We start from the raw sequence: 16,177 nt of genomic DNA, 5'->3' as shown, positions 1-16,177 counted from the left end.
TCTTAACTTCATCTACTTGATAATTACCAATTCTGATGTTAACTTTCTCGTTGTTCTCGTTTCTGCCGCTTCTTATTACTTCACTCTTTCTTCTATTTACTCTCAATCCACATTCTGTTCTCATTAGACTGTGCATTCCATTCAGCAGATCCTGTTCCTTCTCACTTTCATTGAGGATAGCAATGTGATCAGCGAATCTTATCACTGATATCCTTTCACCTTGAATTGCTTCTTCGATGTGAAGATTAAACAGTAGCGACGAAAGACTACATCCCTGTCTTAAATCCTTTTTGATTCAGGCAGTTCATTCTTGGCTTTCCACTCTTATTATCTCCTAGTGGGTTCTTGTACATATTGTATATTATCCGTTTTTCCCTATTTTTCACAGAATTTCGAACATCTTGCACCATTGGACATTGTCGAATGCTTTCTCCAGGTCGACAAATCCTATTAACATGTCCTATGGAATTATGCGTTTTATAGAACGTCTCTTGAGCAAGAGTAATGAAAAACAAAGAGATATTCTGTAAAACGTAATTCCATCCGACAATGAACTTTCCACGTTCGAAACCAGTAGCTATTTGGAAAAAATAAAGGATTCAGTTCTAGCAACTGAATTTCAGCCAGCCTCTAGAGCTGCCCTTACGAAATGTATTATGCCAGATACTGAAGTTGTTATCGTAAAGTCACTGTTACCAACTTAGTCTTACTGTAACAGAAAGCGAATGGATAATACCTCCAGTGAACGAGGTAAATAAATTTGACAAATGAGTCTGCGACCTGTAAGACCAAATATGTCATTGAGGCTCCCCCGGCATGATAGATAATTCACTCTTTTTGGGGCGTGCGGTAGTTATGGTCTTCTTTCCCTTCAGAACGTGTAGTTAACTGACTTAATACTCTTCTTTGCCTGTTACGAGAAAGTGTGTTGATTGTGCGCGCTTTATTCATATTATCAAGACTGTCTGAAGTCCTTTCCGCTGAATGTGTGTAAACTTACAGGACATGTTAATGTAACAGGCTGTTTTTTGCACGAATGTTCGATTTAAAGACTAAGATAACGTAGAAACGTAGGCAGAAGCTGGTCAAGTATCAGATTCGGAGAAAATTGGAAAGAACTGGTTCTACTAAGCGGTCATATTAGAAGAGACATAAATGAAGACAGGAATGGGAATGGAAGTTTTCTTCTAGAAAGCAAATCTGATAGTCTCGCAACATTGTTCTACAAGCGAATGAAAATTCAAGGAAGAGAAAACATCGAGAAGAGGTGAAAAAATGAAACTAGAAACGTTTAAAATCAGCTGTTACGGAACCACAAAATATTAAACTGGAGACTAGGTGGTACGATACGACGGGAAAGAAAACTATGGAACGTCATTATCAGAAGAATGTCAAGTGTGAGAAACAATTCAGAAGAACGTTACAACAGAAAAGCAGTAGAGGCAACTAGCACCTTGAGTGTCAACGAGGCAGGTGGTACAGGGAGCCAGAACGAATTCTTTGACAAAGCAAACAAGTGTGGCTCAAGCGTAATGAGGAAGGAGGTGAAAGAAAGGACAGAGACACTTGTCATTAGGGTGTAAGAATGTCAACTTGACAGTAGTGTGACAATAGACTGGACTGGATATCCCCGAACAGAAAATAACGGTGAGATGGTTCCTTGTCAATGAATGCGATCATACTTAGAGAATACCTTTGGCGTATGTTGCTTGTTGCAGGATGCCATCTTACAATTACGTGGTTTTGCTCCATAGTGGTCGTTATTATCAATACATGCTATGTCATTAACATGAACTTCTTGAAAGACTTTGACAATTAATGACGAATGTGGGACTTCTCGTTGCTATTGTACAGTTAAATAAATCTAGCTGCGAGATGAGGTCACCAAGCTAATGTCGATTTCCTATATATTTATTTTATAACGACGAATGTTGAAAATGGAAACATCTTCACTGTGAGAAATAAAAGCTTCCACACTAACACCGACTATATTTTCATTTAGATAAATGTTACCATGTTTTCGCACACATGACTTTCATCCAGTGGTCAGTAGTAGACCCTAAGCTTCCTCCAGTGTCAACGGCCGTGGGCTGTGCGACTGCCACCCAGTGTTGTAGATTGCTTCTTAGATCTGGCGACCGTGGCAGGACACGTACCTGCGTGGTGGTGGTCGCGCTTCCGCTTGGCGGTCGGCTGGTCGGCGTGCTGCGGGATGCCGAGGATGCCGTTGATGCTGTAGGCGCCGGGCCGCGAGGCGTCGTGGTGCGCGTGCGCGTGGGCGGCGGCAGCGGCGGCGGCGGCGGCGGCCGCCGCGGAGGCGGAGGCGGACGCCGACGCGGAGGCGGAGGGCGCGTGCGCGATCACCGACACGCCGGGGCCCGCGCCCGCGCCCGCCCCCGCGCCGCTGCCCACCGGCGACGCCCCCGCCCCCGCCCCCGACTGCTGTTGTTGCTGCTGCTGCTGCTGCTGCTGCTGCGACTGGTGCACGTGCTTCGCCTTCTCCGCCGCCTTGTTCCTCACAATTCTGGAAGAGAAGACGAGATCCCTGTCAGCACCGTAGCTCGATCACCATTGGGGCAAAAACGTAGTATCAACACTTGTACAGTATACGTACAAAATACTTAATACAGGAGATGAAAACAGGCAAACTTTGAGACATTTCAGTACGTGAATATATCAGTTTTACAAGTCCAGATACCACATGCTATGCTAAAAGAAGCAGCCGACAACAACAACCGGTGCGTTGCGTCACCGTAATATGGGCTGAACAACTCTGCCTGCGAAAAGCAGGGATCCGAGTTCGAGTTACACTCCGGCCTACAGTTTCATATGTCGTTTTCATATCTTAGGGAATTTCTTTGGAATGTAGACTGGAATATTACTCAAGAGACCTTCGGTGCGGGCCACTTGGGAAAATAATGACTCGGGATAGCGTTGTAAGACATCTGGCTGTAACGATTTCCCGCCATGCTCGCTCCTAGCAGTAAGAAGGCCACGTTCGATGTGCGCACCATAGTGTGGATGTACGTCAATTGTTAAAAAAGACGGGGAGTTGTTCATCGGAAGATTAGTACTGTATGGAATGAACCCCTGATGAAAAAGAAAGGAATGAGCACGTTGTTGGCGAGTGCGGCCACTCGGCGCGGCACGTGCAGCGCACGTGGCCCGCGGCACCTGTTGACTTCCGGCCGCGTGCGCAGGTAGCGCCGCCACGCGCCTGCCGCCTGCCGCCTGCCGCACGCCACGCAATTTTCCTAGAGAACTCGCTACGGCGTCACCCTATCACGACAGGCTGACACGTGCAACGGCGGCACTCCAGTTCATTTCTTGTCATTCAAAACGACTGTAGCGCGCCAAACGACCAGCAAAGCGTAACCGCCGACTGAGGCATCTCGTGAGTGCGGTTCGTTTGGTTTAAATTGGTTTTTACGAACGAAAGTGCATGTATGAGAATAAATAGTAGAAACAGCAACAAGAAGAGAATGTATTTATCATTTCTGTGTTTCTTGAGGACGCTGAAACATCACCAGGTTGGGGAAACCGAAGACGAAACAGTGATAAACGATGTCAGATTTAAACTGTATGCCGCACCGAGACTCCAATCTCTGTCTTTATCGGCAAGTGCTCCACGGACTGAGTCATCCCAAGGACGATTCACGAAACGCCCTCACAATTTCACCTACGAACCTGTCCCTTACTAAGAGGTCACCTTAATAGATAATACGGCAGTTTTGTTCAACACTTGCAGACTGAATGCGACTGATTTAATACATAAACAGAGAGAGAATCTAGTGGCAGCCACATGGACCTTGAAGTAAGTTGTATGGCTAACGACCTCTTCTTTTTCTTATTTTTATTTTTAAGTCCTCAGTCTTATCGCTAGTTTGATGCAGCATGCCATGTTTTCCTACCTTATGTCATTGGTTTCGTCTGCGTCTAACTTCTGCACACGATGTCCCCTATAAGCTAAGTGGATACTGCAAATTATAGTCTTTGTTTGCAGCTGTTATTTTTCCACCTTCTGCTGATCCTTCCCACGTTAAGTCCACGGATGTCATAGGAGACGTCCGACTAACCCGTTCCTTCCTCCAGTAAGGGACGTCCACTCTCTTTAGTACTTCTTCATTTCGGACCTTACCTTTACTTGTAAGAATCTCTGTCAGCACTACATTTCAAATACTTGCCGTTTCTTCTTCTACACACTTCCGACGACCAAAGTTTCTCTTCCGTACAGTGCTGTGCTCCAGACGTACACGTCCCTGATTTCTAGACTAATATCTGATACCAGTAGCATTCTTATAAGAAATAAAGCTTTCATCAATGCGCCACTCTCCTACTCTTCATCTTTTCCATGTTTCCATCGTTTATTTCTAAGCAATGTCCTGTGCCGAGAATGTTACTCGATCCGTTCAACAAGGCTTGTCGACATCCAGCAAGACAGACCGTGTCATCTGCGAGCCTTCGCAACAGAACCAATTTCCTTTGCACTTTTATCTGTCTTCTGAAATTTGCTTACACTTCCTTCATGACTTATTCGACGCACAAGTTGGATCACAAGCTGTCAGTTCTTTGATACAAAGGCGTAATGAAGCTCAGCTCGTAAGAGATAGGGCCTAGGGAAGGGCGAGTAATTCTGCGGCCAGAGCGTGGCAGAGGGTGCTGTGGAGACGCCGGCGGGCGTGCGCGCCACGCGCCGCGCCGCACAAAACATTCGCCACGCCGCGGCGAGTGCGCATGCGCGCGGAGCGCCGGGGCGGGTGTCGGTCACGTGACCCGCGAGCGGGGAGCTGCCGCGGCGGCGCCTGCAACGCGACACCGCTGCAACCCTTCAATTAAGTAATGACGTGATTAATACGTGCGCCGCGCCTGCGCTGCGACCAATCCATCATCAATTTCCCTAATGAATATCAAAGCGGCCAGCAGGCAGCAGCCAGCAGCTCGCAACTTGTTTGCCGGCGGCGCGGCCGTGTGTTTCGCTTTGGCGCCCGGCGTGTCGAGGCAGGACAGGGGGACAGCGGCGGTCAGTAGTGCAGTCCGCTCAGCCCATTGACGCTCGTGTGGGAAGGCACGTGCGTGTCGCCGAGGAAACTCTTCGAGCTTCCACTCGGACCTCGAGCTGAATCCAAATAAATGCGAACGAGTAGCAGAAAAGTCCCTGTCTCGTACCTAGGATAATATGGGTCTCCTGCGCCAGGACTCTTCAATTGACATTTTCCTTTGAACTATTTGGAGTTTGCCTGTGGTTATCAGTGCATCTGCTGTTTGAGGTTCAAACGACAGTGGCCGAGCACTACACAAAGACAAAAATCGAGCACTAAGAAGTCGCTAGTTAAATATGGCAGGTGTTGCAGCCCTGCTGGTTCTAGCAGAGCTGTGAATGATACTGTCTGTGTTCTGTTCGTGGCTCAGGGTCTGGTATACTGAAACAGTTCTTAAACGGCCACACAAGCAAGAATGACGACTTGTGGGAATTAAAACAGCAAAACGTGGAAAGTGAAGAAAGACGCAACTTGTTTGTTTCTTCTTAATCGTTTCAGTATACATCAACATGTACGCACAAGCTGTGCCTTTGATCCAAATGAATACAGACTCATTTACAGATAACTTACGTCTATTACACAAAGAGAAAAATCGAGCACTAAGAAGTCGCTAGTTAAATATGGCAGGTGTTGCAGCCCTGCTGGTTCTAGCAGAGCTGTGAATGATACTGTCTGTGTTCTGTTCGTCTGTCCGTCGACAAGTGCGGTAGCAGCAATGTTCTTCACAGTATTTTTCTTCTTGTCTGCAGCTGATGTCGTGAATTCAATGTTCTCAATTGTTTTGTAGATTGTTTGACGAGAACGTCGACGGTACCTTCTGTAAGGCATCTTGGCAGCGTTCAATGCAGTTGCCTGTGCATGGCGGTAGGTACTTTATAACATCACTGGCCATACTTATTCCTGATCCAATTGCAAATGCAACAAAGGAAAAATGAGTGACTGTAAGCCTCTGTACAAGCCTTACGTTCTCCTTTCATTGCTTACGTGAGACGAATATTCGACGCTGTAGAATCGTTCTGCACTGTGTCGCAAATGCTGGTTCTCTAAAGTGCGAATAGCGTTCAGCGATAAGGTCGCCTTCTTCCCTCCGAAGATCTCAACAAACCAGTGACAATTCTGGTCGTACGTCTCTCTAGTACCCTGCAGTCTCGCAGTCTCCTGAAAGTCCAATGCAAACCACGCCATCTGGCCATCACTTGGCGTAGCTGACGGCCGAGCGCAACAAAGGAGGAATATCGCCTAAAATCTTCACGCATGAGGAAGTAGGGTATCGAATCCCGGTTACCCACGACTTCTTCGCTGCAGCGGTTAACCATTCGAACATTCTTCCGTTTACGGGAGGAAGACGAAAACAGATTAAAAACAAGCGAATGCAACACAAAACAACTGACTCCAAAATTTCTAATCAAATTGAACAAAAATACTGAGAAGTTGTTCGGCTTTTAAGAGTTGTATTAACCACAGAAGTTGACTATTCCTGATCACGAATACCAAACAAAAGGACGTCTGTACTGAGGACTCTATAACAGATCAAGCAAATGTTTGGCGCATCGTTGTTTCCTTCCAGTCCAAAGAAAAGCTTCTCACTCTACGGCCTATCACGGTTCTGGACGATGGTTCAATCCCGCGCATCCTGATTTAGGTTTTCCGTGATTTCCCTAAATCACTCCAGGCAAATGCCGGGATGGTTCCTCTGAAAGGGCACGGCCGACTTCCTTCCCTATCCTTCTTTAATCTGTCTGGTCTCCTTCCCCAAAACAACCCCCCCCCCCCCCCGAACGTTTCTGGAACGGATTCCCGTGAAAAACCGCGTAATTTCCTTTCTGAAGTCATGATGGCGGACCCACTACCTAGCAGGACGAAAACCAATAGGCCGACAACCAAGAACGGTTCACGAACTGTGTGTGTGTGTGTGTGTGTGTGTGTGTGTGTGTGTGCGTGCGTGTGACTCTTTCTGTAGGAGAGTGTATTCCATGTGCCCTTGAACTCGAACGTTTGCAAAATCTTTCGAAGCTATATTTAGTTTTATATCAGCTACCATAAAACACTGTGTAAGTGCTGAGCTGAAATTCTATGTTTACCTGCACGGACACCTTACTTCATTAGGGCAAGTAATCGACATTACGTAGATATTGATGTTAATTACATAAATACCGTTTAACGAAACCATTACGTTGTCTCGTGAATATTGTATTGTTGGACCTAACAATATATTTACATAAGGATGACTGAAGTGATAAGAACCCTAGGAAATAAAACATACACATACAGCACTGATAATGCGAATTTTGCCGAAACCACTTGTGTGAGCATATATCGGTAATCAAAGGGGGCCAGTTCTTTCTCGCTGACAGACCTGAAGCACAGGTAGTCAGCAGAAATCCTTCCGACTAGCTGACTGGCGACGGCACAAATCCGGTCGGAGCGTTGACTGTCTGATCACTGTAGCGCTGGCTGCATCGCGGCTGCCGCAGGGGTAAGCCTGCCAGGCCGCTGTCCGGTTTACAGCAGAGCAGCGGACGTGTAACGTCACGCAAATAATGCTGCAGACAGTCGACCAAAGGAGAGAGAGAGAGAGAGAGAGAGAGAGAGAGAGAGAGAGAGAGAGAGAGAGAGAGAAAGAGAGAGAGAGAGAGAAAACTATCTTTATGACACAGGGAACGTCTGAAAAGTGAAGTGGCACACCGAAGCAAGTGGTTCACAATTGTTAGTTACGAGGTGTGGCTAGAAAAAAACCGGACTAGTACTGGTGAAACAATAAAACGAATGCAATAAGGCTGAAAGTCGCGTGGCCTGTCACGTGACTCTCGCTCCGCCTACTGCTCGAGTTTCATCTGCCTCCTGCACTCAGTCTGCCCGTGGCGTCTGTTTTAAGTAGTTGACGTTTTGTCTGTGCGTCGGAAAAAGTTGAGTGTACAGAAAGAACAGCGTGTTAACATCAAATTTTGTTTCAAACTAGGAAAATCTGCAAGTGAAACGTTTGTAATGTTACAACAAGTGTACGGCGATGATTGTTTATCGCGAACACAAGTGTTTGAGTGGTTTAAACGATTTAAAGATGGCCGCGAAGACACCAGTGATGACACTCGCACTGGCAGACCATTGTCAGCAAAAACTGATGCAAACATTGAAAAAATCGGTAAACTTGTTCGACACTTTCCTTGTCAACTCCTGTTAACTCAGACACTGCTCTGATTGTTAAACGGCAATCTTGTCGAACAAGTTTACCGATTTTTTCAATGTTTGCATCAGTTTTTGCTGACAATGGTCTGCCAGTGCGAGTGTCATCACTGGTGTCTTCGCGGCCATCTTTAAATCGTTTAAACCACTCAAACACTTGTGTTCGCGATAAACAATCATCGCCGTACACTTGTTGTAACATTACAAACGTTTCACTTGCAGATTTTCCTAGTTTGAAACAAAATTTGATGTTAACACGCTGTTCTTTCTGTACACTCAACATTTTCCGACGCACAGACAAAACGTCAACTACTTAAAACAGACGCCACGGGCAGACTGAGTGCAGGAGGCAGATGAAACTCGAGCAGTAGGCGGAGCGAGAGTCACGTGACAGGCCACGCGACTTTCAGCCTTATTGCATTCGTTTTATTGTTTCACCAGTACTAGTCCGGTTTTTTTCCAGCCACACCTCGTATAACAACGCTTCACAACTTTCAGCATCTGAAACATGACGAACAGCTCAAAGTCCAATACATCTTTTTTATTTTTTATAATCACTATCCACCCAAGGGATTGTTAATATCCTAATGGCATACAATTGTGGTGTTTTAGATTTTGTTGTATGTGACATCCACATCAGATCGGATTAACTGGGAATGTCCAGCATACACACGGAAGGACAACGCGAATGATCGCAGGCTTGTTTGAGTGGCGAGAAGGCGTCGAAAAATCTAAAATGGAGACACGAGAAAAATGAAGCAGTAGATTTTGCAACAATCTACTTAGAAAATGTCAAAAACCATCTTGAGAGGGATAAATTTCGAATATTCTTCGGCTCCACACGTACTTTTTCCGCAGAAATCGTGCATACCAACTTAAGATAACTGCTCGCAGAGAGGCTGTATTCATAAACGGAACAGGGAGAAATTTCAATACACGATATTAACAGAAAAAACACTGAGACACACTCATCAAAATGAAACGCAGAATATAGAATAAAATGTAGTTTAATTCAAGTGTAGCATTTTGACACCCATTAACCTGTAGATTTTACTGTTTCAGAAGATGATAATCAGGTAAGTAAATACAAAACATCATGTCTACTGTTATTGCACTTCTATCTACTTCGTCCTTCCTTCTCTCCGTGTGATTGCTCATTAGTTTCGATTTACTTATCGAACACAATCTATCACACCACAGTGACTGAACATTAGTAGAGTTCCTCGTGCGTCAATTGTGCAAGATGAGACGATTAGCACGATGAAGTTAGAGCCAGACGATACTATACTTGAGGTATCATTTTTCAGTGCTTGAATGTGTCGTTTATTGGCTTAGACAGTTGTTGCAAGAACTTATCGAAGTCATGATCCATATTGACTGCAGCAAGAAACAAGTAGTTGCGAGACCATTGTATCGCTGAGAATATTTTCTTGCAGCCATGCTCTGTGATACACTATGCAACTGTCCCAACGCACGTATGACCAGAGTGGTAAACACTATGACAAAGTAAGTATATTCAAGGGAAAAAAACTATTCAAGGGGCAAAGCCCTAATTTTATGTGAGCAGAAAGACGAAGGAAATCTGGAATAGCCTCCATTTAAAGAGAGAAATAAAAAAGTCAAAAGCACCTGAGTGGACGGCGATGTTGCTCTCATAGATCCAAACACAGTACCAACAACCGTAGCATCTCGTCCGAAATACGGGTTCACCGTCTAACCACTGCTCGGCAATAGCCGCAACGGCACCTTACGATGGCCAAAAAGGTGTCAAACGTGTGGTATTCATCCCGTTCGTGTAGTATACTGAATTCAGTTCACTTGTCATCACTTATAAAATCGTCACTGACATTACGAAACGCCATTTCCATTATGGTGGCGATAAAGGAAATAAGCACCAGTAGTAGCGTGCGGGGCACTGTTTCACCAGCATACATCGCGCCGAACGCTTCTGACGGAATTATTTACAATAACAATCGCGAAACGCGTTGGCCTGGATGCTCTGACAGTGCGACCGCCGGATGACAAACAGTGTTTGCGGCCGCATAGGAAGCGCCGCCATAAACACTTTGTTGTCGCGGGCAAACAGCGCATTAGGGAGCGCACAAAAACACCGCTTCCATTGCGACGCGACGCCAATGATCATAATTAATGCCGGCCGGCGTGACGCGCGCCCATTGTTGTGTTTCCAATAATTAAATATTCGGCGCCGAACTAAACGCGGGGTCCGTAATGAGAACGCCCCGATTGTGAAATGTGCGAATAAATTACGGACGAATGGGCGCGACGAGTGCGCGCTTTTATATTATTTAGCCGGGCGCGCGCCCGCCTGCCTTTCGGCGGGGTGAGTGGGGGCGGCAGCAGTTGTTGTTGTTGTTTTTTGTTCCCGCTGTTGTTTGGGGCCAGCGGCGGAGAGGCGGGCAGGGCAGTTTTACTGTCGCCGCGTAATGAGATTCTAATATAAACGGGCGCGGGAGGCCCGAACAAACGGAAGCTGCGGCGGGCGCCGGTTTTTCATTAGTGTGGCGGCCTGGCCAGGCCAGGGCAGGGCAGGACAGAGCGGCGCGGGCCCGCGAAATATGCGACGGCAGCGCGCAATGGCGCCTGAAATGCGCGCCGCCGGCTGGCGTCGGCGTCGCGACGCGCTCCACTGCGCGGCGGCCCGCACCTGACAGCCGCGGCGCTCCCCAGGGCCGCTTTGTGCTCCAAAAATGTTACGGCCGCACAACCATCTCGTTTACCGCCGCCTCCCCCGCGGTGCGCGAAAAACGCGCGCTGCAAACTTTGGTACAGTCGGGCCGGTGTGCGCACTCTGTTCACCGGTGCAGCGTGTGTCATCGCTTCAGTCCCCCCACCCCGCGTGTATAGAATCCAGTTCCCCGACGTTATTGTCTTCTCTGTCCCACGGCCTATTTCTATGTGAGGAAGAACAATTGTAGAGAAATGCGTGCATAGCCGCAAGTGAACTAATGAGACAAAATCACACCTTAGTACAAAAATTCCCTACAGTAAATCCGTGGACGAGATATAAATAAATAACAGAACCGTATTAGTGGTCTACGGGTAGTGTCTATGACTAGTAAGCAAAACTACCTCGGCCCCGAATTCGAACCCAGCTACCCGTTAAATTTAGAATAAAAATCGTCTGTATTGGCGGCCGAAGGCATCCAGCATAAGAAGTCACTATCGTTCAGTCAACGGCCTTGTTAAAGAGGGCGGAGGAGAGGGTAGAGGTTCAGGGCACTCTCTTAACCCTATCGGTGAGAAAGTAACCCTAAAGGCACTGATCAACATCATGAGTACGCAAAGGCAATGGAAAGTACAGCAATAAAGACACATAATTTATAACCGCAGGACACGTTGCCTGTAACTGAAAGAGCATCGTGATGACGTCTTCATTGTCAAAACAATCTAGAATAGTCCCCATTCGGATCTCCGAGAGGGGACTGCCAAGGGGGAGGTGACCATCAGAAAATGACTGAATAACCAACGAAAGGATAAAGCGCTACGAGTCGGGGCACGGAATGTCAGGCACTTTAACGTGGTAGGGAAGCTAGAAAAACTGAAAAGGGAATTGCAAAGGTTCAATGTAGATACGGTGGGGGGTTACAGTAGTGAAATGGAAAGAAGAGAAGGATTTCTGGTGAGTTGAGTGTAGGGTAATATCAACAGCAGCGGAAAATGGTTTGATGAGAGTACGGTTCGTTATGAGCAGAAAGATAGGGCAGGCAGCGTGTTACTGTGAACAGTTCCGTAATAGGATTGTTCTCATCAGTATCGACAACAAAGCAACACCGACGACGACAGGTCAGGTATACATACCGACGTCTCAAGCCGAAGACGGGGAGATGGGAAACGCATATGAGGAACTGAACGGGTAGTTCACTACATAAAGGGAGATGAAAATCTAGTAGTCATGGGGGTTTGGAATGCGGATGTAGAGAGGGAGTCGAGGAAATAGTTACGGCACAATATGGGTGCAGACAATAATTGTATTGTAATGTTTGGAGCCGCTATCTGTTCTGTATCTACACAATACTTGGGCTCCGGTCGCAGTGTACTGCCCGTTACGATACGTCGTAGTTCGCTATACGGCCACGTTGGCGCGTCGAGTAGTCCCCCGTTCGATATGTCTGAGGAATACAACGTTGCGAATGGGGTTTCCAATTAGAAGCGATGAAATACTGGCTTTGGGGGGAACCATACAAAATCGTGACAGAGAAAATTAAGAGCCCACTGGTTCTGGGAACGCTGCGACAGGAGGATGGTGAGATGACTAAGGGCTGGAGACGCACAGCGGAGTTCCTGCTGAGCAAACTCCTGCCCGACGACATCGCATACACAGACACACCACAACATGCAGCACTGAGACGCGAAGTAGGCACAGTATACACCACACCAACCGTCACCTGTCCATTTGCGCAGGAAGAAGTGGCGACAGCGATCTCAGAACTCAAAAACAAAAAGGCGCCTGGACCGGATGGTATCCACTCTGAGGTACTGAAACAAATTGCACCGCAGATCACCCCGTTTCTCACAACGTTGTTAAACGATGCATTAAGGCTGGGCCGTGTGCCTGCAGTGTGGAAGACCTCGAAGGCGGTTATCATAAAAAAGGCTCCAGACAAAGACCCATCAGACCCCAAGTCATACAGACCAATTTGCCTTATCAATACACTCGGTAAAGTACAAGAAAAACTACTCTGCAAAAGACTACAAGCACACCGAACACTACGGGGACTGACACCACACCAATACGGCTTCAGGGAAGGGAAATCTATAGACGACGCAATTAACAGAGCACTTCAAATAGTACACGACACACCCTCCAAATATACACTTGCAATTATGATAGACATCTCAGGTGCCTTCGACAACCTCTGGTGGCCGGCCTTGTTCAAGAGGCTCAGACACCTGCAGGTACCGGAGTCTCTGTATAATAGTTTCATGGACTACTGCAGAGACAGAACGGTCGTTTGGCAAATGGACAACCAGAAAGTGACTAAACGAATTACAAAAGGCTGTCCACAAGGGTCGATCTGCGGCCCCATCTTCTGGGACATAGTTATAGAACCGCTCCTACAGTTACTAGAGGAGCACATCTTGACAGATGGAGCTGTCGCTTATGCTGATGATCTACTCGTCGTAGTTTCAGCAAATAACCGTGCCCAGCTAGAAGAAAGAGCCAATGGAACACTTAGGACAATAACCCAATGGTGCACAGATAATAAATTAAAGATAGCAGGAAACAAAACAACTTATACATTGCTAAAGGGTATCCTGCGCAGGAACCCAATAGTCAAAATCGGGGACACAAACATAAAAAGACTAGCAGTCACACGCTATCTAGGAGTATACATTGATGAACGATTGAACTTCCACGAACACATGCGAATATGCACAAACAAAGCAGAAAAGATACTACACAAACTGGCTAGGCTAAATTCGGAACAATTCAGACTACCCCTGTCAGTGACACGAACATACCATTGCGCTCTCTTCGAGTCAGTACTATGCTTTGCTGCCAGTACGTGGGCCCACAGGTTAAATCTCTCAACCAACAGAACCATTGTACGTCGAGGCCAAAGAAGTGTTCTACTTCGACTAACAGGGGCATTTAACACAACATCAAATGACGCACTATGTGTCGTCATGGGAATTTTCCCCATAGATATCACCATCAGGTACCGCGCAGCAATGTACTGGCTTAGGATGGGGAGAATAGACCAGGTTCGGCAGATCACTGGTGTACCGATTGAGACAACACGCCAACTCAGAGCATGGCGAGTGGATACCTGGCAGAGCGAGTGGGCCAACAGCGATAAGGGCCGCCGTGTCTACAACTTCTTCCCTGACATCCGGGAAAGACTAAAACTAAAACATATTGATCCCAGCCGCGGTATGATACATTTCATCACAGGACATGGCCCTTATCCCACGCACCTGTACCGCGTGAGTCTGCAGCAGACTAATAGATGCACATGCGGGGAAGAAGGTTCCCCTGAACATACTGTCTTCTTCTGCGGACAACGCACGAACATAAGACACACAGTACACATAAATCGCCTGAACACACAGAACGAACTACATGCCATAATACGCGACCCGGAAAGGTGGACTGAACTCAACAAACTAACGGACGAAATCTCGAAGATCCAACAAATAGAATACTTGCGCAACAGACCCTACCGAAGGCAAGTCGGTCCAAACAGACGTCACGATGCCCAGGGGGATACAGATATGATTAGCACCACGAGTGATGAAGAAGAAACAGATACAGACCAGGGCACCAACACAGATATTGAAGCGTCCAGTGCGGATGATCCATAGTGTCAACCAAGTCAAATTCAAAGAACAGAGTGGAACAACCGACAAGAGGTGCACAAGTCACACACAATCCTAAAAACAGATTGCACCGTATATATAAATAGTTAACAGCATCCCCATGTCCAATAAGAGCTTAAAGCTAGGTACCTCTACAAGGGACCTACACCTTCCGTTAAGAGGCAGCGCACAGTCTGTATGGAAGGATCTTAATTGTGGTCCCTCTCTTTCGAGCCCAACCCGACGGATACCTATGGTAGATCGGGGAAAACCACCGCTCAGGCTGTGTTGCTGGCGGGGCCGGAAGGTGCTAACTGCCGCACCATGTATCATTGTAAGTCTCATTGGCTCAGTGTGAACTGTTTGTACAACCAACCTACACAGCCTATACCTCAACCTCCACTATACTAAGAACTTCTCATCTGAAGCTTAAAGTTGGGCACCTCTTCAAGGGACCCACGCCCCCCTGGTAGGAGGCGGCGCACGTCCTGGATGGAAGGATCTTAATTGTGGTTCCTCTCTTTTGAGCCCAACCCGACGGATACCTATGGTAGATCGGGGAAAACCACCGTTCAGGACGTGTTGTCGGCGGGGCCGGGAGGTGCTCGCGCCTGATGTACTCTACTAGGAGCCTTGCAGGCTCAACACAAACCGTTAGCGTCATTACCTTATTACTTTTACCACGAGTACCCTTTCATTAGCAACTTTGAGCCAAGCACAAAATCAGTTACCTCTCTATTGTATATCGTAAATAGTTTAGCCGGCTGGACATGGAGGTCTTAGTCTTAGTTTCTAGCTTTAACGTACCCTAATCTCTTCTAGTTAAGGTAGTTTTTAGGATGGTAGATGTTAAAAGCATGGTGAGCAACGGCCAGCGTCTTGAGGGTCATTCCAAGACCCGGGCCGCCGCCCACAACCAGGTGACGGGCCATATTATACCTATAACTTCTCTATTCAGTTCTCTTCCTTCCTTCTTTCTAAATATTTAATTTCGTTTTGTTTATTAATATCTTACTTGATTTTGTATTAGTTATAAGTTTTTCTAATGCTGCACAAAAAAAAAATAATCAAATGGATCTAAACAGAGCCCGCCTCCACGTGGCGGGACACGGGCAACGGTGTGAGTGGGGACGGGAGCCGGTGTGGTGTTACTTTCAGTCACTGCGGACCCCGGACCCAGTCACAGCGGCTAAGTGGCAATATACGACCCACCATAAGAAATTAGACGGTGGGTCATAAAATATAAGCAGCTAGTGAAAAAAAAAAAAAAAAAAAAAAAAGTGTCCTACCGTGGCAGCATCGAGGTGAGGTCCCACGTGACACTGGATACTCGAAAGCCACTGAGTAGCACGTCGTACATTACGATTGTGCAGCCATTTCTATTCCTACGATTACAGTGCCATCTGTGGGGAAACGAAGAAAATGCTTCAGACAAAACTTATGTAGACTTCACCGAAGAATTCACTTGACAATGAACTGATGAGAACTCCCCTCCTTTATATTTAACCGTTTTGGGACCAAAGAGGATTTTCAGTTAGCTTGAAACGGTACAGTAGTTTCCGCTCCATAAGCAGCAAATTTTGCTGCTCGCTCGCACCGGGAAATAGAAACAGAGGCGGCTCCGCCGCCAATTTTAT

The 16,177-nt window shown here is 46.8% G+C and overlaps 1 protein-coding gene across 1 annotated transcript in view; it reads right to left on the bottom strand.

Moving 5' to 3' along the window:
* Positions 1-16,177, bottom strand: part of LOC126240604 (paired box protein Pax-5) — a 790,874-nt gene that overhangs the window by 50,880 nt on the left and 723,817 nt on the right. Inside the window, 1 exon segment of the mRNA XM_049947937.1 lies at positions 2,157-2,524. Within this exon segment, the coding sequence (XP_049803894.1) occupies positions 2,157-2,524 (368 nt within the window).

Source organism: Schistocerca nitens, chromosome 1, assembly GCF_023898315.1.
Source record: "Schistocerca nitens isolate TAMUIC-IGC-003100 chromosome 1, iqSchNite1.1, whole genome shotgun sequence".
NCBI classification, from domain to species: domain Eukaryota; kingdom Metazoa; phylum Arthropoda; class Insecta; order Orthoptera; family Acrididae; genus Schistocerca; species Schistocerca nitens.
The sequence above is the reverse complement of the archived record's forward strand: the minus strand, read 5'-3'. Positions and strand labels throughout refer to the sequence as shown.